Source organism: Sphaerodactylus townsendi, linkage group LG13 (genome assembly GCF_021028975.2).
Source record: "Sphaerodactylus townsendi isolate TG3544 linkage group LG13, MPM_Stown_v2.3, whole genome shotgun sequence".
In the NCBI taxonomy this organism is placed as follows: domain Eukaryota; kingdom Metazoa; phylum Chordata; class Lepidosauria; order Squamata; family Sphaerodactylidae; genus Sphaerodactylus; species Sphaerodactylus townsendi.
The window spans coordinates 12,648,205-12,672,559 of NC_059437.1; the positions used below are offsets into that span (position 1 = coordinate 12,648,205).

Genomic DNA, 24,355 nt, shown 5'->3' on the forward strand with positions numbered 1-24,355 from the left:
TGGAGGTGCCGGGGGGGGGGTGGCAGGCAACAGCCGGGTCAAGAGCCTGCTGCAGGGTGCCTCGATGGCCCAGACTGGCTGCTGCGGCCCCCCCCCTCCCCCCATCGGAGGCTGGGCTTGCTCAAGTGAGGCAGGTGCAGCCTCCGATAGAGACAGGGGACCAGCAGCAGCTTGATCATGATTTTGTGCCCCCCCATATGATCAAATGGGTGGCGCCCAGAGACATGTGACCCCACACGTTCCTCTGGCAGCTCCACCCCTATTGAATTGTGCTATAACCCTGCATTATTAATTGTGTGGACTTTCTCACTTTTCTTTATTCACCGGGTACTGTTAGTCATTGTGACCATTTTGAGTGCTTCTTCAAAGGCAATGAAGTTTTTGTATAATTGAGTTGTGTTATATATACACACATAACTGCACTATTATCTCTAATTGATATAAAATTGTTGTGTTTAAATTAAAGGTGTGTTAATTTGTTGGAGCAATTTCATATTTGGTTGTTGCAGGTTTTTTCCGAAATGTGTGGCCGTGGTCTGATAGATCTTGTTCCTAACGTTTCGCCTGCGTCTGTGGCTGACATCTTCAGAGGTGTATCATCGAGGGAAGTCTGTGTGACAGACTTCCCTCTTTGATACACCTTTGAATCTGGCCACGAAAGCCTTCGACAATACAATTTCATATTTGTTTGACAAGCCAGAGTGCAGTCATTTTTATTATATTTTAATTTTCCCCAGGCCTCCAATTGAGACTGTTTGTAGCCAAGAATGAGCAGATTACAGCAGGAACACAGAGGCTACTTTCCCGCCGTTTCGTACACAGCCAATCGCAACCCCCACCCTCTTCCTCCCCAGCAGGTGGCTGACTGCTAACTGACAAAATACCCTGCACCCGACACATCCACGCAAGCGCAGAGCTGGAAAGCAGCGCGAGCCGATCAAGATTAAAAGCAGGAGGTGGGCGTGGTTTGTGGCCCCCACCCTCCTTCCTCGCTCTTTTCTGACTGGCCTCCTGCCATCTTCTATGCAAATAAGACTCTAACCGTACGGGGTTGGGGAACAGGCAGGGCAGCCAGGCGACGGGAGCTCCAGCGCGCGCGCTTGAGTGGCAGGTAGGGCGCGCGCGCTGTTGACCGGGGAGGAGGGGAAACGGGATGGAGAGACTATAAAAGCGCCCAACGGCTGCGCATGCGCCCTGAGGGCGCTCCATCTCTTCAGGCGGGTCGGGTCCTCTGCTGGCTTCTCCATCGTTGGGCCTGGAGGACCTTCCTGGGCTCTTCCTCCGACGCCGAGGACGGGCAGGTGAGGCCCGCTGCCTGACTGGGGCCGCTCCCGCCTCAGAACAGCCTCTTCCCCGCATTGATCGTGTGTGCTGTGGGGTAGGGGGGGGGGACTTGGTTTTGCCTGGGTATTCCCAAGCTTTCCTGAAAAGCGGGAGGAAAGGAGGGGAGAGCCAGCAGAACCCCCCCCCCCCGGTTCTGTGCTCCTCCTTTCCTGCTGAGGAGAATCCCCCCTCCGTCTTTTGATGCTTTAAGAAAGATAGAGGTCAGGGGTACCTGTCTATCACCTCTAGGGGGGGGGGGGGCTGGCCCATGCCCCTCTTTTCTGGCGGTCGTTCTCAGCGAAGCCATATGTGAGCTTAGGGAAGAGCAGCCAGCGAAGATGCAAGTGCTCTGTCCCGAGGAGCTAGCAAGTCTCCAGTTCCATGGAGAGGGTAGAAGGGAGGGTAAAAGGGAGAAGGATATGAACTGAGTTAATAGGGAGGACAATTCTCGACAGGTCTGCTCAGGCACCTACTTAAGTCCGTGCAATGGACCTTGCTCCCGGGGAAGTGCTGTTACGATTGCACTGAGTGACAGGTTCTTGGATGTAGTAGAAGCAAGGGGAAGGGAGGATGCTAGAGTGGAAACAGAAGGTTGTGCTGAGGGGTTTTGTCCTGGGAGGGAGATGCCCTGCTCTCCTAGTTGTTGCAAGAGTGGGGAGAAGAAAAGGCTTCTGCATTTCTCCTGTGAAGGGACTTTGGAGAATTCAACCTTTGGTGACTGACCTAGCTCCTGTTTTCCCTCAGTAATTTACTCTTCGCTGTGTCTGGAGGGTTTCCTCTTCAGAGCTTCCTGCTGCTCCCCCTCTGTTGGTTTATGAGGTCATCGATCCAGGCCAGGCTGCTGCACTCCTTTTTGACAGATGCACTGGTAAGGACTTCTGCTTGTGAATAATAATATAAGGAGATGGGTGCCAGGAGCTGCAGTTGATTTCGTAAGGAGGGAACAGAAATGTATTGCCAGTTTCTGCTTTTGTGGGCATTGAGATCTAGGATCAGAAAAGCCAAATCTTAGACTTGGCTCCTAGTTTTTTTAAAAAATGTCCCCAAATATTTTGAGACCATCAGTGCTCTTTTTCAAGCATTTCTTTTCGCAAATATAGCAGGGTCTTTCTTCATATTGTGTGTCTGTTAAATAGGCAAAGAAAGAGGGGCATATCCTGTGGAAAGTATTGTGAAAGGCCTTATGGGAGACATTTCAACAAAATAAAACCAGTCATCTGCAGCAACTGTAGAACTGGTTTTTGCCTTGTGTCATTTTATTTTACTGTATTTGTACCCATCCTTTTTTCCCCAATGGGAACCCAAAGTGGCTTATATCATTCTCCTCTCCTCTGTTTTATCCTTACCACAAGACTGTGGAATAGGGTGGGGACTGTGTGCCTGGCCCAGGGTCATCCAACACCATTGACAGATAAGGATTTCAACCTTGGTCTCATGTGACACTCTTACCATGTACAATGCTGTCACTCAGTCAGCCCTACTGAGTTCAGTGGGACTTACTCCCTAGTTACGGTAATTGGGATTCCCTTACTCTTAAATCAAAGGGGCTCAGCTCCTTTGGATATTGGTTGAACTCCTGCTATGATTTTTCCTGGGTCATTGGGTTCGGTTGAACCTCTCAGGAATTATAGTCTCTTACAGTGCAGATCTGTAGAGTTTCTCCATTTGAGCTAGTTGAAACCAGAGGGCTTAGACTAGATTACTTCTGAGTAGGGGTGCAATGTTAGAGAGTGGATATGAATTTGAAGGCCTATTTTAAACCTTTTTGTTCCTGAGTGTTATTTAACTGTAAGTGTGCTGCTGTTTCTACTGATCTATCAAGTAATCTGATTACCCTACACATTAGGTATTATTTAAAAAAATGTTTTGTTTATAATGAATTTACTTGTAGAGCAGTGTTTTCCATCATGAAAATAAGAGGCAAGTGATTTTTCACATGCTGTGCAAGGTTTTTAAAATTTGCAGTGTCACTGAGAGCTTTTGCATAGGGATAGCATCCATTTTATCTTTCAAAACTTGTAAACTTGAGTAGAGAAACATTGAAAAACCTATAAAAACTTTACTAGTGTAAGGCTATTTTCCATTATAATAATGTAAGTAGATGTTCTGATGACTCTTTCTGTGTATCATTCTTGACTGGTGTGTGATTGCAGTGTGTAACTTTAAGTACTAATGGGATATACAGAAGCTTGGGTTGATATTGTATTTGGTTTTTCTCATACCATAGTTTGTGGTGCATAGCCTCTGTAATAACAGGGAATTATAATAATGAAAGACTAGCACATACTTATGGGCATTACTGTTAGCTTTCATGTGAGTCTATATACTTGTGTACTCTGTTTAAAGCTAATTGACAAGTAGTTTCATACACACCCATGTCTGTATAAACATAACTACTGTGTAGATGTCTACAAACCAACCAATAAAGTTTTAGGCATGTTTGTTTTTTCCAATCATTATGTACATTGTAAGTTCAGTCCCAGGTACTTTGTTCTCTTGATTGTGCTAGAGCATTTGACATTTTTGAATTGCCATAGGAGGGTGGAGGGGGAGTGTACTAAAAGATTTTCTATGATCAGCTTTATGTACAGCCCTGTGACTGAGCTGCTAGTGAACTATGTTTCTTTTACTTTAAGGTAATTTGTTAACTTTTACAGAGGCATGTTTATGGGCCTTTCTGGTGCATATCTGCATATCTGATGGGTGAGAATTTAGGAAAGCAGCATCTCTTTCTGTTTGGCATTTTCATTGACACAGACAATTCATTCATTTTCTGGCTTTGGTAGCAGATCCCCTGTGTGTATAGGTACTAAGCTGTGATTTTAAATGTAAGAGGACTGATGTAGTTTCTACACAAAATGGTGATTTGTATAGTTACACAAATCGCCATTTTGTGTAATTACTGGACAGTGTTTTGTCTTCCAGTTATTAAATGTAATATTAGTACTCAAGTATTTAATGTCTGATCTAGTAAGTCTGCATTTCATATCTTCAGCAAGACAGATGTATTGTCATAATTGCATTTTCTGTTAAATACTGAAAACCTGGACTACAAGATGCTGGCTCTTAAAGATTCTTCGGGATTTGGCTGAGAGATCATTTCCTTGGTGTCTCAGTCTTTCATTCAGCATGAGCTTACAGAAATGTCTGCACCTGGTGGTTTTTTTTGCTTGCTTTTGTCATTTTGCTGTGCAAAAATGCTGAATAAGTTAGCAGTGCATTTATTCTTTCCAAATTGATCTCATAGCACTAAAGCTGCCTGCTTGAAAACACTTCTATGTGGATAGTTCTTTGTGCAGTCAGTAGAACAACAGAGCACTCAGCTTATATTGCCACTCATTACTGACAACTGCTTACTCACTGGGTATAGTTTAATTGCCTTTTTCCATAGCAGTGTGGAAGACTGTTTATACTGGACAAATGTGGTTGATGCCTAACATAAGCATTCTTCAGACTCCTTAAAGCTTGGCTCTCTGTATTGTCAATGTAAACACCAGTTGCTTTGAGGGCATGCAGTTGTTGGAATAGTTGGTACGTGTGCTTACTATACTTTTAACCTGCCTCTTTTACAACCCTTTTACTAGCAAGACTCTTCAGGAGCTCTGTGAAGATGGTTGTTCCTGGGAGTGCCCCTGTAATTCAGCCAGACCATAGTCTTGGAACGGAGCTGGTCAGAGGTTCAACAGAAGGTTCTTCAATGGGTCCAGATGCAGAACCAATTGCCGATCAAGTGGGTCCTGAATTGGAGGAGGTCCGGAAGCTGCAGGAACTTGTAAGAAGACTTGAGCTCCAGAATCAGCAGTTGAGAACTAGAAGCCTCCGAAGTGTGCCTGAGGCAAAATTGCTGAGCCAATCTGATGCTGGGGTAGATAATTGCAATTCCAGGCTCAATGGGATGGAAATGAATAATAGCCTCAATGCTCTGATGGATAAGCAAGAGCTTCAAATAGTGGCAGACCTGCACTCAGCACTAAGTAAAATGAAGTCGGAAGCAGAAGAAAGAGAAGAATGTCTGAAAAAAGATTTAGAGGCCACAGTGCAGCATAGCTGTGCCACTGCTCCTGGGAAAGAGTCTTCCAACACACAGTTTGCGAGCAGTGCAAAAAGGCAGAGCAGCGATGATGGTACCGCTGACTTATCCAGTTGGGACTGTAGCAGCACAGTGAAGGTGGAAAACTTTGCCATCAGAGGTGCTGAGCCAATGCTGAGAATGAGTGAAGAGAGTACAGACGTAGAAGACCTTTTGAACGAGACAGCTCTGGATGAGGTAGAAGTGCTGGAGCTTGAGAATGGAGCTGATGAAGAGGACAGCTGGTAGGTGCCATGAAATGCTGGGTGTCAAAATATTGATGTTAAAAGGAGGGGACTGGTCTACTTGTCTTTTTTCTGAAGCAGGTTTTTTTTAGATGAGATGAAAGTAACAAAGCTGTTAGCCTTTACCAGAAAGACCAATCCAAGATCCTTCTATAATGTCGGCAGTTTATCAGTCTGTGATTATTCACTATAGGTTTGGAGTGAGACATGGTCTCAGGAGGCACCCATAAAGAAGACCACAAGCATTTCCCCAAAGCTGCCAACACAACAGGCTGTAATGAGAGAAATAGAGGTGCTTACAGTAAACTCAAGTTGAAATTTATCATTGTGAAGGAGGAGTGTGCCAAAGGGTTTGGGGCCTAGACCTCTCTCAGATGTTTTATAGCATATGTTATAGAAAAGAAGCCCAGTGGAGGAGGGAACTGGCAACACGGGAGAGCATCTTTGACACACACATTTTCCTAAATGCAGTGCTCATCTCCCATCCACCCTCTCCCCCAGCAACTATTAGGCCCATGGAAGGGGGAGCAGGGCTGATACCTATATTATGAACATAAGAAAGAGCCTGCTGGAACAGACCAGAGTCCATCTAGTCCAGCACTCTGCTACTCGCAGTGGCCCACCGGGTGCCTTTGGGAGCTCACATGCAGGATGTGAAAGCAATGGCCTGCTGCTGCTGCTGCTTCCGAGCACCTGGTCTGCTAAGGCATTTGCAATCTCAGATCAAGGAGGATCAGGATTGGTAGCCATAGATTGACTTCTCCTCCATAAATCTGTCCAAGCCCCTTTTAAAGCTATCCAGGTTAGTGGCCATATTGTGCCTGTAAACCACCATCCCACCCCCCAACCTCAGCTTGATTTTGAGGCTGATTTTGACTGGGAATATGTATGAGAAGTTTAAGCGTCCCCTCCCAGATTTGTTGTCTTCATCCAGTTGTGTTCAGGACTTGTTTGTGTCAGTCATACTTGCATTGAAATATAGCATGTGCAGTGGCCAAGTTTTTTCATGAATGAATGACTCGATCAAAGTAATTGGGAAAAGAGGGGAGTCCATTATGTGTAGTTTTTTTCTGATTAGCACATACATTCTGCTGAGTTGTGAACATCTGTAATCTGGCAGTTCAAACATTAACATTCCTGTGGAAGAAATATTTATAGGTCTCTATATTGGTTGTAAAAAGAATGTTGTGTTTTTTGTGAGAATTTGCAATTTTGTAATATTTGAAAGATGACTAGGTGTGTGGAAGAGGGTCAAAGTTTCAGTCGTATTTATTGATCTATTATGGATAACTACCGGTAAGAACACCGAGACTGATCTTCCAAATAGGTTTGGGTTTGATTAACTCATTATTGAAGATGCATATTCATTATCTGCTCCTTTTCAATACATGTCTATTTTAGACATGATTGTTAGGAGGCATCTGTTTTCCTTGCTTATTGTGTTATTTACTAGCAAAATAAACATTTGAGCTAATGAGAGGCTCGGGCCATTCGAGCAAGAAGTCAGGAATTTGAGCCAAAACCTTTAGGTTTTGGGATGTATCTTTATTCTTTGTCCCTTCAGTTATTTTTCAGGATACCAGTTCTTGAATACTATTTGATTCGAATACAAATTGATAGTGTATTTTGGGGGCATGAAGATAGCACTCATCTTTAAGTTATGATATCTGTCATTTTACGTTTTCAATTACGAATGTAGACAATTCTGCTTTTGGAAGCAAAATTGCAAATTCTTCATTATGACCATGCTTAACTCCCTCCAGTGATCTTATGAAGAATTTTTTAAAAAAATTTCTTTTAATTTAATTTTTTTAATGTTACTTTTAGAGAACTAGGCACCAACATTGTGACTTGAAGTTAACTTGTTTCCAATGCCACAGCTCTCCTGTTGTTTGTAGATGTGTTTTACTTTGCAATTGTTGATGAGTAATTTTATATTCTTAATCTGAACCTATATTTAAAGAGGACTTAACATTATGTCCCTGCCTGTCTTACTGAGAAGCATGTTCAGTATGGCTTATCTGCTGTAACCATGAACAGTGTGAGTGGGGAAAAGCTGCAGCCAGATCATTTCCATCTCAGCAGTACACTTGCCTGAGAGCTCTACCAAACGTTCAGTTTCCAATAACATCACAAGGAAGGAGTATGACATAAGATATTTTAAGTGGCCTTTGTTTTATTTAATTGGCAGTGCAGTAAATGTGTCTGTGTGTAGTTTAGCTGCAGACAACATTGTCTGAGGAATAAGTCATACTTGCCTTAAAAGATGCAGCGATTCGGCCCTTGTTAAGAAAACAGCGTGGTGTAGTGGTTAAGAGCAGTGGATTCTAATCTGGAGAACCAAGTTGAATTCTCCACTCCTCCACATGAAGTCTCCTGGGTGACCTTGGGCCAATCTCTCAGAATTCTCACAGTCCCCATGGAGACAAGCAATGACAATCCACCTCTGAACCACGCTTACGCAATTAAAGGCCAGTATCTAATCTGTCTTTAGACTAAGTATTTAAGAGTATGATGAGAGGCCCACTCCAGCTTCCTGTATCTGGATCACTGTCAGTTGAGTTTGAGTGTTTTGGTCACCTTGGTTTTCCCTAGGGGAAAAGATTAGACTGTGCAGCCCTCTTGATTGTTCTGGATCTCATTCCTGTCCAATACTGTGAACAATCTTTTCGATTTGGAACTGAGAGTTAAATGCTGTGCATTAAATTCTGGGAGGATTTTCTTGGGAGAGGAGTTGCAGGGTAGATCTCAGGAGGTGGTGCTTTAGATATTATTCTTCTCCATAGGCTATATCTGTGGGTTCCATAGACTTTTACCATATTTACATGGACCAGCAGGAGACATCATTGAAGGATAGTGGCACTAATATGTTGTTGACATCCAGATTTTTTCCCTTTCATTTGAGGCAAGTTATTATGGCAGGCCAACTGTGGAGTGATAATGTAACCATGCTCACCTGGGCTTGGCCCCAGGAAACTCACACCATGAAAAGCTAAAAAAAAAAGCTTTATTAGAGAAAATTTGAAAAGATATTAAAACGGCATACAGTTTGGTGATGACAGAGTGAATAGGAAAATAACAAACGACCTGATCAAGATGGGGGGGGGCATTGTTTGTGGGTGGAGGGCTAATCCAATGTGTTTGCCCCCTTTGCTGATATAAGGGACACCTATTCTTGTGGAGAGAGCAAATGTGCCCCTTAGCTGTGTGGCAGCCAAACCCAGAAGTGGGCACTGTCATGGAGCTGCACTGGCGTCTGAGCAGATGTCAGTGCAAGGGGGGTGGAGCATTGCTGGGGGTGGAGCCAACTTTTGAGCCAGAAACTCTGAGGTTCGGGCCTCAGACTTACACCACTCAAAAGGGTGGCATAACTCTGTAGACTCCTATGGAGAGCTTTCCAAGTGGCCGGGGCTTTTTTCTATCTTTGCTGCCTTCTAATGCAGCCTGAAAGCTCTCTGGATGCAGCCAGGTGGCAGAGCCATCCCCAGTCATGGCATCCTCTGAATTAGGCTGCCCCCTAACATTCTGCAGGCATAGTTGGTTCATGAGGCATAAAGTTTCCAGAGCTTAATACAAGTTGTGGGTGGTCAGCAGAGAAAGTGAAAAAGAAACTGTTCTTCTTACTAGCTATACTTATGGAAAAAATTGGCTGTAACCTGGTGACTTCCCACAACCAATAACAGACCTGTCTTCATGGAACCTTCTAGGCCCTGCCCCTCCTCCAAACTGAAATTCTCAGCTGCAGCACATGATGAATATGTAGCATTCCCAGTAAGGTAGGTGAGGGCTAGCGAAACTTATGCAGAATTACACTCTTCCTGCATGATTGGGATCCTGACTTTGGGGTTCTCCAGATCCTCCTTTTGGAATGCCCATTAGTGGTTTTGTCTAGAAATACCTTCTGTCAAGTTTCAGATGATTAGCCAACTATGCCTGCTGCTGAAGAAGAATGACCACTATCATTTGTGCCTTTCACATTAGAGCAGTATAATGTGCTATGTGTGGATCTGCCCTTGAAGATAGTCCAGAACCTGCAGTTTGTCAAAAATGCTGCCACCTGTCTAGCTGGAAATTAGCAAAAGAGTGATTAATCTGTGCTTCATCATTTTTGGTTTGTAATATATTTCCAGTCTCAAGTCAAAGTCTTGGTTTTCTTTTACAGTTCTGGGACCAGATGAGCTTAGAAGGTGTCTGCTACCAAATAAACCCTCACATATTTTAATACCAGTGAAATCCTGTATGGTTCGTGTAAGATCTCCATCATGTTGTAGAACCCCTTGCCCTTGGAAGTTTATTCACAGCTGGGCAATAACTTTCCTGCTTTGCTAGTAAAATTTAAAAGGTTTATTCTACCATGTTTCATATTCGTTTTGTTTTTTGTTTGATTAGGAGTTTTTCCGGTATACGTTCGTTTATTACTGTTTCAATTTTATCATGTTAACTGTTTTGGAAACTGTTTTGGTTGACTGTAATAAAGCAAAGTATAATGCATTTGGCCAGCCAAAGTACTCAATGGGGTTTGGTGTGTTGGTAAAGTTATTATATTTGGTTGTTGAAAAGACGTTGAACTTTCTTTCTCCTGCTTAAGGTTGTATGTTTCACCAAGAAAGGCATCTATAGATGAAAAGGAGTCTCCCCTAAAATGGTGTAGGCAGGTGTTGGATCATCCAAGCCCTGAGACAGAAGCAGCCTGCCAGACCCTCATCAGCAGACTTGACCAAGGTAAGTGAACTGATTGATTCCCCTTATGTAGTATTGTGTGCACTTTGAGAAACAGGAGGGCCAAAATGCTAACATTAGCATATCATAGGATTTGTTGAGCATGCAGCATAGATTAAGGTATCCTGAGCGGTTAGAGAAAAGTATTGGAGGATTCAGTTCTTTCCATGTAAAATATTCTGAATTTGGGCGTAGAGTGTGCTTAGCCAAAAGCTCTGATTTCTTGATTTGATCTCTAGACTTCTTGCTGCAGCTGGCTAATCCAGATAGCATTAGCATTAAGTGCTGGGCAGGGTGCCATGGAGATAATCTTACTGTAAGCTTACTGTAAGAAAGATGGTGTGCATGATCCTTGGATACAGTCCTCCTAATCTGATGAGGATTTCTGACGTTAAAATGACCCTAAGATACCACCCCCGTTCATAGGCAGATATTTCCAGAAATATTAAGTTAATTGTGAATTTCTGCAGCGAAAGTTCTGCAGTGAAAGTTCTGCAGCGACTAAAGGAAATATTTTCTGTTGAAGAAAGATCATGTTGCCTTTCTCTGGAAACTCTGGTAGGATTATAATAGTTTTCCTCTCAAAGTCAGTGTCTAAAATGTTGTTTTAAGATTCATATGTCATCATTTAGAAACAACAGCATTGTGTGATGGATTTCACGTGTGCAACAGCTATTGCAGTCTATTTGCTTCATATACAGCTCTTTTAAATGAAAGCAGTTAATTTGCCTCAAAATAGATAATAGATAATGACAACAGTCATTTGAGAGGGTGCTTCATGTGGCCACATCGTAAATAACCTTTTATAACTTTCCTAACTGCTAAAACAAAGACAAATTGAAAATAAAACCATCAAATTACATATTAAAATTAGAGACAATATAATTAACCTTAGCATTTTTATTTGAAAATTGAAAACAGGGCAAAAGCTCAGAAAATAGGCATGCCTGTAATATAATGTAATTAAAGAGTAGCAATACATTTGAATAGTAAATTTGAATAGTAAATTATATAATATTATTGGAAATTGTAGTGTTGTTCTACTATACTGTGACACTTGCTATGTAAGTGTCAATTAAGATGATGAACTTTTTATTGGATTTCAGTCCTGGTATACTGTATATCAAGTTTTTTCTCTACTTGGAACTACTCAGTTCTACTCAGTTTTTGAAAGCTCCCTCGTTTCTTTTCTTGAACTTTCACTTTGACATTAGACTTCAGCCAATGGAGTGTTTGCACAACTTGAAACAAGCTTATCAATTCTTTTCACATGTTAGTTTATTTCTTGACTTAATCTGTGCACTTTCAAGCATTCGTTAGATTATTTTTGTCACTTGTCATCATGTCAGACTGTTCAGAGAAGCAGAAGTGTAGTAGAACCCCTCAGTGCTTTATAGCAAAATATTAACATAACCTTTTTTTCCAACTGGTGCTGCCAAAGTGGGTGCTTAAGGGAAGATTGTAAAATATTTTTGTGCTGTATTTGTACCCTGGAACCGGATTCTTGGGAGGATGAAGCAGGAGAAAATAAAAGCTGGTTTGTGTATTCTGCTTCTCCTTTCCATTTTATGGCCAGTTTGGCTACTCTAGAATGCATTCAGTTGGCATCCAGAGAATCTTAAATGCCCATGCTGTGTGTGGGTTGCAGCTTTAAATCCAAGGATTTAAAGATTCTTCAGAATATAGCCCTGATTTATTCCATGGTCTAATAACGCTATTCCTCTTTCAACTCTTGCTCTTAGGTCTCAGCCATGGATGGCAATGGGAAATTGCTCTAATATAGCATCTGTGTGCCATGCACCTATGTGGTTTTTGTAGTTATTGGTAGCAGCTCTTCCAAAACTATTTCTTGCACTTTAAATGGAAGTGCCTTAAAGAAAATTAAGAGGAGACAGCCTAAACTCCTTTCCTGCAGAGTTCATAGAGGAAACTGTCATGGCACTGTGTGGTCCCAGTGCGTGGTAGGATAGCTGATTAACACTAGCTGTACATATGTTTTACATCTCATACAGTATGTGTTGTGTTTGAACATTAGTTCTTTTATATTGCATAGGGGGAGAGGAGCAAAACTGCTTTTAGTTGCCTAGAGAAGGCTGACTATATGCTAGTACTGATGTTCATTGCACTGTAATGAGGCTTGCTTGCATCTTGGGTATTAGGTTACCAACTAGCCAGGGGAAAAATCCTGGCCCTTCAGTAGAGGTTTAATATGCAGAAGTTTGCAATTAAAGCTTCTCATAGGGTGGAGCTAAATAACATCACCTGACCAATACTGAAGATCAAACTGATATTAAAGGAAAAGCTAGAGGGATCTGTTTAAATGGTGGCAACCTTACTTGGGAATCATACGTTGTCTTTCTCTACTTTAAGGATAACTTGAAGGGGGTGTTGTGTGCTTCCTATATGGGGCAGATGAGTTGGTTATCTCTGTACTGAGTGTCTTCATCTGTTCCTTCTGTATGTTATTTGGGAAGGCTGGGAAGAGGCAGTACAGCTGTGGTCTGAGTGTAGCCCATCAAGCTGTCTGGAGGACTTGTGAGATGGGTAACACAAGGCAATAGAAACCACGTAGTTAAGCTGACATTTGCAGGCCTGCCATGTTAAGGAAGAGAGCCACAAGTGGAGAACTGAGAATTGTCATCTTTCTTTCAGTTGCAGACATTTTAATCTGCCAGTCATAGTTGGAAATCTAATGACTGGTTTGTATCCTGGTTCAGGGGGTGAGTGCGTCTGGCATGTAATGCATGCAAATGATCACTTGATATGTTGCGTCTCTCCTCTCCTTTGTACGTGTGTTTAACTTGGTGTTTCATGGCTTTGTTATATCTTCCTCTAGCCAGTAGAATTCCAAATCCCACCTTCAATTGCGCAGTCCTTTAAGCGTCTCAAATTATTATAACAGAATACAGACACAGGGTCCTGTAGTAATGCACTAAACTCTCCTGGGCACTACAAATCAACTAACAAACCGCTACTAACCTGTGGCAGCTCAGGTATGGCATGGCACCCGGCGGGGGTCCCTTCTGGAGGATTGGAGGTGGGAAATGCATGGGGTCGGGTGAGGGGGTGGAAGAGGTGAGACTGCATATGATTACTGAGGTTCTCTGTTCATCCAATGCTTCAGGAAAGCTTTCTAGCTCAAATGTCCTTCTTTGTCTTACGCTTTTGAAAACTTCAAATGACTGGGATGCAGCAAACTATAATTCATTCGCAGGGTGTTTATTGGTCCTTAGGATAAAGCCCTGGCAGAATTGCCTATTCAGCCAGGGGTTTCTGCTCTTTCAATGCCATCTGTTGCTTCAATTTTGTGCAAAGAATTGTTGATATTACTTGCATGTACAATAGTTCCTGTGTTTGAGGATCAGTTTGGCAAGTGCAATCACAAATAAGTAAAATGTGCCGGGTGGTGGTGGTTTGAAAATACTTGGTTACTAGCTTTTCCATGAGGCGTGATTACTGTGTACACATTGCAGCAATTTAACCATGCAACTTTCCTAATGATGACCTTGGTGTAAACCTTAAGACAATGCTTGGCATGCTCACTTACTAGATGCAGGTGAGCAATTAATTTAGAGTTAAAAAGTTGCACTTAGTTCAGATATTTAAAAGTTACATTCTTCTGTGTTTGATTTTCAAAATCCAGTACCAAAAGAGAGGCTCATAATTACAGTTCCCAGAAAATTGCTTGGATCTTTGCGATCAAGGCAGGCTTCAAAAAATTGATGGACTGGTGTAATCCAGTGACTGTCATGGGGATTTTACTGTCAAAGTAGCCATTGTATAACTTCCTTTGTTGCTTTTTGTGTCAGGAACGCATGGGGGGGGGCGGGTAATGACATTGAAGCTATGATATCTCATTGTCACTTCACTTACCTTTGGTATTTGAATGTATAGTGATCCTTCTTTTTCTTTTTTTTTTGCCTCAATCTTAAATACAGGAAAAGCAGCAAAATATCTGCTTCACTGTACTTGTTTTGTTTTTGTAACTTCATCTGAAGACCACCTTGGTCAAAAGGCAATATAAAAATCTGACATTTATGGCACATGCTAATACATTGTCTTTTAAGAGACTAGTTACTTGGGAATCTCTGATCAGTGGGCATTTACAGTGATGGAGGAGTTGGGGACATATCCATAAGGAGCCAACCTTAACTCTGGAAATGTCTTTAATAGCTAATAAGCAGTATGCAAACATTGTCAATGTACAAGAAGCAAATTAGGAGCTCCTGAAAACTCTTCTGAATTCTTTCATTGGACTTTTCGCTTGCCTGCTAAATCCGTGGTTCAGATCTTTGGCACTTTGCTTTCCCTGCAGTTAAACTTGTACTGGATAGGAAGTTTGCCTCTTGCTTGTTTTAGGGATTAGTGAGATGAATGAATAGGCTATTAACATTCTGCCTCTTCGCCCTGTTGTGCCAAATTCTAGTTTAATGTTGTGGATTTAGGAGAGATGAAGAAAGACAGGTTTATGAGTAATGAGTTGGTTGAAGTGCTTTGAGAGGGAGACTGATGTGTTCAAATTTGGATTTTCCTAATCTAGGGCTTGACAAATTCCAAGCGCTAGATCACCATGATGCCTAGAAATTTCACTATGGCACCTAGTATTTTTAACGATGCATTTTATTGTAGTGTCTCAGTGAGAAGTACAAAGCTGGATCACCTCACACAATGTTTTGTTCTGTAGCATAAAAATGCAGATGCTAGAAGTTCTTGTCATAGTTTGTATGTTTTATTTATTTATTATCGTATTTATATACCGCCCCATCCCCTAAGGGCTCTGGGCGGTGAACAACAAGTGTTACAAAACTTGTTGACTTTACGTGTTCAGTAGTGATAGAAAAAATCATTTTTAACCAGTTGCTTTCTATACTGGCTCTAATAGTCAGACAGACTGAGCTTTTAAAGCAATAACGGAATTATCAGAAATAGGAGAGAAGTTTGGGTCTAGCAGCAATGACAACCAGACCAGGTACACTTTTGTACAGCCTCAATAATTTCAAGAAAATTAAGAAGTTAGGATTAGGTTTCATGGTAGCAATATTTGGAAACTATGTTAACTAATATACAGAACTCTGAAAACTGAAAAACAGTCTTGTTCCTAAATTTGGCACGCTCTGTCATTGCCAGTGTAGCAGGAATTTGGAGTGCAGGTAGCACAATGCATTGCCTTTTAGTCTGCTTCTATGTAGCCTTAGCAATTTTAATTTTATTCTGTGGAGTCAACATAACAGCAGCTGCTGGAACTAATGGTTTTGTAAAGTTAAGACTGATCAGACGAGTGAAATGCACATCCTGCTTCGATATAGATCTTGCCTTATAATTAACATAAGTTTCTTCTTGATGAGCAAACTCCCATTTCCTTGAATCGTTGCTCTCGGTAAATAGCTACTCACTCTTCTTGTATGTAACAAGTAAGAATTGCCCTCAAGCAGCAAGCCTATGTTTAATTCCTTGGTAAGTGTAGATGTTAAAGCCAAAAATGCCCCCTCAAGCACTTGTAAAATCTTGAGTCTTAGGCTTGGTCCATTCTCTGTCTCAATTTCAAAGGAGGAGATAATCTAAAGAAATCCTGTCCAAACTTCAGCAGAAGATTTTTAATTCCTACAACTCAGGAAACTTTAGGGTTGGATCCTGTCAGAAAGATCCATAGGGAGAGGGGTGATTGTTGCCAATTTGTGCTCAGTTGTACTTGGTCTCCCAGGTTTTCCTTCATGCTGTTCCTGGAGACCTGGTTCCTCATAGGGAAGCATTTCAGTTGGATGAGTGGAGGCATAGAAATCACACTTCCAGACATGGAGCTTAGATGGGTAGAGCTAGTCCCTTTCAAGTACTGGTATGCCTGTCTTTGGCTAAGAGAGGAGTGTCTTTTGTAACATACAAGATGAAATGTCAACTTATATTAAAATGTCTCACTTCGACTTTGAAAATATCTGCTCTTAAATGACAATACGATCCCTTTTTAATATCAGCTCCCTAAAAATCGCTAATGCTGCTTTGCCCCGTTCTTTAATTTACAATGCAGCATCTGCCATTTGAAAACTTTTTTGTACTTGGGGTGGGCAGTGAGAGTAGCTGCTAGGATCTTCACTGGAATTTCACTGTGATGTGGTAGCCCAACTGCAGGCCTGTCTAACCTTCTTCATGGCCTGTCGTCCCTTCTCTGACGTATTACATGACAAAGTGGCCAAGGGCAGGCAGGTTTGCCTGGAGAGATGCATGAAGTAGCCAAGCTAAAACTGTTTCTAGCAGTCTCTTGAAGATGTTAACTTTTTTAAATGTTGGAGCCTGGGAGGGGCACCCCCCCCCCCTGTTTTTTAAGAGGAATGAAAATCTGGAGAAAAATGGAAATATGTGCAATAATCACTTATCAAGCTGTAAACTTATTTTACAGTATTAACAACATAAAATGCTTGTTTTATAACTATAATCTACTGGGGGTGGGGGAGGGGGAGAGCAGTTCTGCAGTGGTTCTTAATGGGTTTCATGCATTGCAGGGAGCTTAGAAAACTAAAAAGTCCCCAGCCAACCCGAAAACCTCTATTGCCACACAGTGAACTATGCCACACTAAAACATGGTGTCAGCAGATGGGCAGCATAGGGAGTGTTCCTGGGCCGAAAGCCCTAAAGCCCTCCCATCGGCATTTGCCCTTTGTGCTGGTATAAGGAGCATCCGTGTCAGTGCAAGGCTATGCACCTTCCACAATAGCTTCACACACACACACACACCCCCACTCATGTATTACACTGTTAGGATTTAAAACTGTAGTGTGACATAATTATGACATTTAACAGTATAATGCTTCTGTTTTCTGTGAGCAAATTTACTAAATACTGAAAAGCTGGAAACTGCGGCATCCTTTTCTACCATAGAATTTGCCATCTGAAAGGCTGAGGGAAAAAGTTGAAAGTGGAACAAGTTTTGTAGCACACCAAAAGGTGTGTCTGAGCAATAACAGTCTTATAGAGGCACAATAAGACTAGCAGCATATTTGGATATTAAACTTTGTAATGTTGAGCTGGAGCACTGTTGAATATTACTGTATATGCTACAACTTTTCACTGTGGCTTTAAACAGTAAATTTGAACTTTTAAACAATAAATATATCCTTAAATACTAGGGTCTACAGTATGTACCGAAATAGTCTAATGTTGTAGATAGTCAGAAATAAAAATCTTCATGCATCTTGTTTCAGTTGAGTACAGCCTGAATTGGAGACCATGCTGAAAGGGAAAATACAGATGTTCTTTTAACGAGCCACAAAATATCCAGGTTTTCCCTTGAAAAAATAAAGTGCGGGATAGTAAGAGGGTATTGGGTGTTTTTCTAGGGTTTTTCCCCAGGGCTGTCATAGCTATAGTTGTTTCCTGCCCCAATAGGAAGTAGAAGCCTTTCTCAGTGTCCTGAGATAAGAACTTTTAACCACAGCGTCTGGGCTTATCACATATGCAAAGAGAATGTTATGTATAGAAATCTTCCTCCTCCTTAATTTGAGTTTTTAAAAACCCTTGCATTTTTTAGGCCATTTCTGGATAGTTCCACTGGTAAATTTGGTTAGTTTATTTTGAAGTCTCACTTCACTTAAAAATCGGATTGTTTATTTAGTAGGGGGCTACTTATGACTGAATATTTAGAGCACTGTCTGAAACACTGGTTTCTGTTTCTCTCCTGCTACCTCTGAAAGGTTATTTGAGTATGCATTCAGCATTAAGCTCTCAGTCCTCCATTGAAAGTGAACTCAGTACATCAGATGACTCCATATCAATGGGATACAAACTGCAGGATTTGACTGATGTCCAAGTTATGGCCCGCCTACAGGAAGAAAGTACGTGAAAGCCATTTAATTGCTTTTCTACAATAGGGGTGCCTTTTTCAGCAAGGATATTTTTAAGCCCATATATGCCAAAATAAATTTATTTGCCATTTATTCTTTTCTGTTTCATTTTAAATAACTGCACAAACTTACCAGTTAGCCTGGACAATTGAATGACTTTGCTGATTAAAAGTCCTTGTTGTGTGGGATGTAAGAAGACTAATGTTAGGATATTGTGTGTTTTCCGGGTTTGTATGGCTGTATTCCCACCTTCAGACGATGCCAGCCACAGATTCAGGTGAAAAGTCAGGAGAAAATACTGCTGGAACATGGCCATACAACCCAGAAAACCCACAACATCCTAGTGATTCTGGCTATGAAAGCCTTCAACAATACAAGATTAATGTTATCCTGATGATCTCTAAGGCTGGGTAAAAATTGGTTGTCAAGCTTGCTGCAGTTGTTCTAGAGCCAGGGCACTCTTCAGCACAGAAGGTTGGGTTGTGGTCTTGAATCTGAACTGAGGAAACCTCTATTTACAGCTTGAATTGCCCTCTAAATAGATTACAGGAAAAGAACAGGAGCAGAAGTTGAGAACTTCAGGTAACATGATCAAGCAAACATTGTGTCCTCTGTGGCCATTCTTAGGTCTTCGTCAGGACTGTGCGTCCAGCTCCGCTTCTGTTTCTCGGCGCAGTTCCAGTGCCTCCTTGCATTCTTTGCGCAGAGGCACCTACAGTGACCAGGACTTCGACACCTACAGTTTGGAGGATGAAGATGACGACTGTTCCCTTTCCTATCACAGCAGCCACAGATACTCCCCATCCCCACTCAGCTCTCCACGGTGCCAATCCCCATCCACAAACACAGACTATGACAGGGTGACGGGCACACGGATTCGGCCCCCACGGAGAACAATGCAAAGCCCTCTGCAAGACAAACTGAAATACTCTGGGAATGAAGGTCTGTGATAACAGTTGTCAAGTTTGCCCAGTTCTGGAGTGCATAGCTTTAGCCAGTAGGGTATATGTTTATGAGAGAGAATATAAATGGGAGCAGATGTATTCCTCATCACTTCTGTTTCTTCACAGAGGAGCTGCGTCACAGCATGCCTAACCTGGCCAGAACAGGCCTGCGTTCCTTGGAGTCTGTAAGGAACAGCCGCAGCTTGGAGTCAGATCTCCAGGTTCCTGGTAATCGTCTCTCCAGGATGCAGCAACCTTCAGGCAGTAAGCTGTGATTGTTCTTGTGATTCATTTGCTTTTCTGCCTAAAGTCCTACTGACTTCTTTATGCCGTCTTTCTCACTCCATTTCAAGGTCTGGCACCAAGCAAGCTTCGCTATTCCTCCAGTGCTGCCCAGGCTTCCTTAACAGTCCGACAGCCAATGAAAGCAGGTGCCTGTGCAAGTACTCTCCTACCACCACGGCAGCCTGTTAGAGCCACTGGCTATGCCAGTCCTTCTGGAAGAGTTCGAAAGCTGCAGCCTTCTCCCCTCAACCCAGGTTCTGCAGGCACAAGCAGTTCAGTGGCTAGAAGTAGTTGTGTACCCTCTGGAACAAAGAATTCCCTGGCTAAGACCCGAACATCTGCAGGGGGAGCAGCTGCTCCAAAAAGCAAGCTAAATCAGCCAACTAAGAGGTAAGAACCAAATAGCATGCCATGGTAAGTGAAAAGATGGTGACCCTGCAAAGTGAGCATTACTCTCTGTGCTTAGCCATAATATTAACTGAATGCTCATTTCCAGGAGCTTACAGCAGGTGTGAGTAAACCATCAGTTTTGCTGATGCTGAACTAGGTGAAGTATCATTCACATCATTCTGTTTTAAACAGGGAGTGAATATTTGTGATGATGGAAGAATGTGTGTCATGAATGAAACAAGGGATGTTTGAATTGTGCTGCTGTGTGAAGCTAACCTTTGTGGGAACATACAGTTCATATTTGTCAACATAATACCCAGATATTTTTACCTTCTTTTCAACCTTAAAGCTGTTTTACTCATCAACTCGATTTGATTTTGTAATTTCATATTTTTTGTTAAAACATTTGTTTTCTATTTGTTAATTTTAAATCCTGCTAATGCACCAAATGCTTTCAGTTTTGACATTAAAAGTGCAGCTTAGTGTTTTCTGAGACCCCCATCAAAATCATCTGGAAGTACTGAATAGGGACTAAAAACTTGATGAGAGGATTGGGGGTAAAAATTCTCTCAAATTCATATTTTCCAAAACATTTTAAAAAAAAGACCAGTTCAAATTATCAAATGCTTTCTCTGCACCTAGAAAAATCAAAGTGGTTTGCTTTTCATTATGCTTCTCCAAATACTCCAGAATATCTAGTACAGTTCTGACCTTGTCTTTTAACTGCCTTTTAGGTAAAAATCCACACTGATCTTCATGAACAACCTCTTACAATTCAATAAGCTAAAATTGTAGTAAACAGTTTATAGTCATTATTGGTCTATAATTTCTTGTCAAAGTTAAGTCTTGCCCTTCTTTAGGTATTAATGTTGTATTCGCCTCTTTCCATGACTCTAGTGTCTTTCCTCCTTGCAAGATGGAGTTCATTGTATTTTGTGAAAGTTGTAAAATTTCACCTCGAAACACTTATAATGCAAACTCAACAAGCCATCTGGACCCAGGAGCTTTCCTGGTTTTTTTAATAACCTTCATCACTTCTTGTACTATTATGGTACCATTCATAATATACCTCTGCTCTTCTGTAATCTTAAGTAAGTTTTGATTTCTAAGGTAGTCTTCTGTTTTTACCACTGGAATCACCTGTCCCTTATAAAAGTTTATATCATAATAGTTTTTTGATTCGACACATTGCCCTCTAAAATATTGTCCCCTTTTTGTCATTTCAATATCATTTTCTTTCTTTTTCTGTTTATAGGCTAACCATTTTCCCAGTATGTTTGCAAGTTCAAGATTCTTTTGCTTTGCATATTTCAGTTGTTTCCTTTTCTCTCACTATTAACATAGACAATTGTTGTAAAAAATTTATTTGTTGCAAAATCTGTCATCTCTTGGATGTTTTTTCAGCTCTTCCTCTTTTTGTTTGATCTCCTCAAACCTTCTACATTTTCTCTTGTCTCTTTTTCTTAAGCTCACACTGATCTTGTATCAGGTAACCTCTCATATAAGCTTTACTTGCATCCCAAATCATTCTCAAGGCTGTTCCCTTATTCAAATTAAATTTTTTAAAAAATCTTTTAATTTTTCCTTACAAACCTGTACAATTGCGTCCTTTTGAAGTAGAGTATCATTTAGTCTCCATCTAAAAGTGTTCAGTTTTCTATTACATATCATGCTTACATGGTTATAGTCTGAAAGTCCTTGGTAAGATTTCTACTTTGGATATCTTAGATGCCACAAATCATATCTTTTTTTTCGAAAAAGATCTGTCTTTCTGGAAAAAATGTATTCTCCTTGTTAACCATATGTTAACAAGACCCAAATTGTCCGTCAAATTAAAAAAAAAAGCTTTTGGCAATTTACCTTGTGTATTTTTAATACTATTTAATATTATTTTTAGAAAATCTGCCCATTTGTGGCATTATTATTCTATTCCAGTCTGCTAACAGGCACTAACTTGTGTAGGAAAATTCTATAAGCCTATCAATACTAAGTTTGGAGCATAAATTCCCAACACCATAGTTTTAACTTTTGTTTTCTGAGAGGCAGTGTGGTGTGTATAACCTATATAGTGTTGGACTACAATCCATCAGACTAGGAGTCTGCAACCTGCAGCTGTCCAGATGTTCATAGACTACAATTCCCATCAGCCCCTGTCATACCTTCGTTTAATAGCCTGCTGAGACAGGAAGTTCATTGGGTGACCTTGATCTCTTACAGCCTATCCCCCCTCATGGGCTTGTGAAACAGAGAAGAGAGCTATGTATGCTACTCTGATGAAAGATGGAATAGAAGTAATGTCACACAATTCTAAAAATAAAAAAGAGTTGTCTAAAGTACCAAATCTGTGTTCCAGCAGATTTCCAAAGGCCAGTGTTTCTGTTGATGACTCTTGGAAGGACGGGTGTTACTGAGCCAATGTGAAGAAATGGTGATGAAACCCAGATGTTGATGAGGAGGTAGGTGGACCGAAGCCCAGCTGGCTGGGCAGAAGATTGTGGAAACTCCCTTCCCATCACTATCAGACTTGAACTGTTTGGACAATCTTGACTTGAACTCAGACCTCCTCTTGCCTCTGCTGTAACTTGATGGTGGAAATGGACTGCCTTTTTGTTCCTGCTGTTGCGTTCTTGCTGCTGAGCCCCAGATGACTGTTTTATGGTAGCGTCTGTATTTTAAGTATATAAGGCAGCCTGATGTGTACACTTGAACTTATTTTCTCCATGTGCTTGCAGAGGAAAGCAGTGTGGCTTGCAGCTCTTGTACGAGCAAGAAGCTTCAATTCCTTGGCACTTTTGGGGCAGAATTAGAAATTACTCTTGAAAATGTCACCTGGAACATCTTTTTTTTTTCCTCATGGAGACTCAGAGAGGTTTTTTTTAAAAAAACTTGTCCTATATTAGGTGTCTCTTCACTACTTTTTATTATTGTGGGGAGTGAAACAGGTTTTTATATCTATCAGTAATACAGCTCACAAACCAGCACCACCACCAGTGAGACTTTTGTGCCGTTGTGTGCGCGGGGTTGTTGTGAATTCTTTTGTACTTGACTTGCTCTCTCTTGAACCGGGCAAGGCCTTGGTGTCGGCATGGTGCCACTTCCCCCAAAAACTGATCACGCATCTGAGGTATTTCTCTCCCGTTGTCCTCACCCGATCCCAGATGCTAAAGCATTCTGTTCTGCTTTTGTACAAATCTTTTCTACTGTGTTTTTTTTTCTCAATGAAGGAACTTGGTTTTTAAACTAAATCAGTGGCTGCTGAAGATCACAATCACACCGAGAATTCAAACTGGCCTGCCAGCCCTACTTTTGCCACCAATGTGACTTGATATTGTAGTTAATAAATGTGAAGGAGCTAGTAATACCTTGCCTTTAGTAGCAAAGTGTCTCTTGCTTCTTTCTTTCACTGGCCTAATGTAATTTTGGTCATGGGGTGGTTTATCCTCCAAAGAACTTGCCTTACACAAAACAGTTTGGATATGTAAGCAAAATAGTTTTTTCCTGCCTGGTCTGACACTTTCATGTTATCTTTGTGTACACTTTTTTGGTATGGGGAGAATCCTTAGTGCAAGGAGAATAGCAGCCTATGAAGGTTGTATCAGACAAAATCAGAGCTCACCCATTAAAATCACTTGACTAAGATATGTAATGAATACTTAATATGGTTTCAGTTTCCTTCCGAGCTGTGGGGATAACAAGCTCTTCAGGTTAATATGAAGCATCCTTGCTATTTCTTAATTACTAAGTACAGCTTCCTCCAAACATTATGTAACATGCAAGAGTAGAAATCTGCTCTAGAAAGAGGCTGACTTAAAACCCATTTTAAAAGCCTTCAAATTACTTTTGAGTATGTTAATCTGTATGGGGGATAGGATTATAGTGAAACTTCAACTGTACTACTAAAACAAACAAATTAGAAAAGAGGTCAAATTTCTTTCACAGTATATGGGGAAATTATGAAGTCCTAGAAATTACAAATCTTGCTTTAAATGCAATGTACAAGGTGCTACTTCCTTGATGGGTTTCAGCAGTGGTTGAATTGATATAATTGAATTGATAGAACAAACTGATTACTGTAACCCTACTCAAACTGGAAGCTGCTATATAACCTTAGTGCATACTTCAGCTCAGAGAAAGGTAATTGGCCTTGGCAGTCTTCCCTTTAGTTCTAAGCCTAGTTACATCTCACCAGAGGCGGAGCTACCAGGGGACAGAGGGGTGTGCATTGCACCAGGGTGTGTGAAAAATTGCCCCTGCCCCTCCCAGCTCCCCCACCCCCTGCCCCCACACTTACTTTAGTTCAGCCTAAAAGTGGAGGCTGGAAAAGCGGCCTGTTCACTTGAGGCTGAAAACGGTCTGGTGGGAACTAGGTCTCCTGGGAAGTGTAGTTCCTACCAGGCTGTTTTCAGCCACAAGTGAACAGGCCGTTTTTTCCAGTCTTCACTTTCAAGCTGAACGAAGATAAGTATGTGTGTTGGTGGTGGGGTAGCGGCGGGGCGGAAAACACAGAGTTCACATCATCTCTTTGGAAGAATGATTTGACAGTGATAA

At 41.4% G+C, this 24,355-nt stretch overlaps 1 protein-coding gene across 6 annotated transcripts; it reads left to right on the forward strand.

Annotated features, from left to right (window-relative positions):
- Positions 1–1,032: 1,032 nt before the first annotated feature.
- On the forward strand, positions 1,033–23,182 carry LOC125442699 (SLAIN motif-containing protein-like). 6 transcript variants are annotated; one of them, XM_048514294.1, is made up of 10 exons: positions 1,179–1,301; positions 2,068–2,191; positions 4,908–5,637; positions 10,226–10,359; positions 18,039–18,179; positions 18,816–19,130; positions 19,259–19,396; positions 19,486–19,807; positions 21,276–21,296; positions 22,161–23,182. In XM_048514294.1, the coding sequence occupies exons 3-9, from the start codon at positions 4,934–4,936 to the stop codon at positions 21,283–21,285; spliced, it is 1,764 nt and encodes a 587-aa protein (XP_048370251.1). In that variant the 5' UTR covers positions 1,179–1,301; positions 2,068–2,191; positions 4,908–4,933; the 3' UTR covers positions 21,286–21,296; positions 22,161–23,182. The 6 variants fall into 6 exon arrangements, with proteins under 6 accessions (XP_048370247.1, XP_048370248.1, XP_048370251.1 ...); XM_048514293.1 differs by having other exon boundaries at positions 22,164–23,182; XM_048514290.1 differs by lacking the exons at positions 1,179–1,301; positions 21,276–21,296 and adding an exon at positions 1,033–1,111.
- The last annotated feature ends 1,173 nt before the right edge of the window (positions 23,183–24,355 follow it).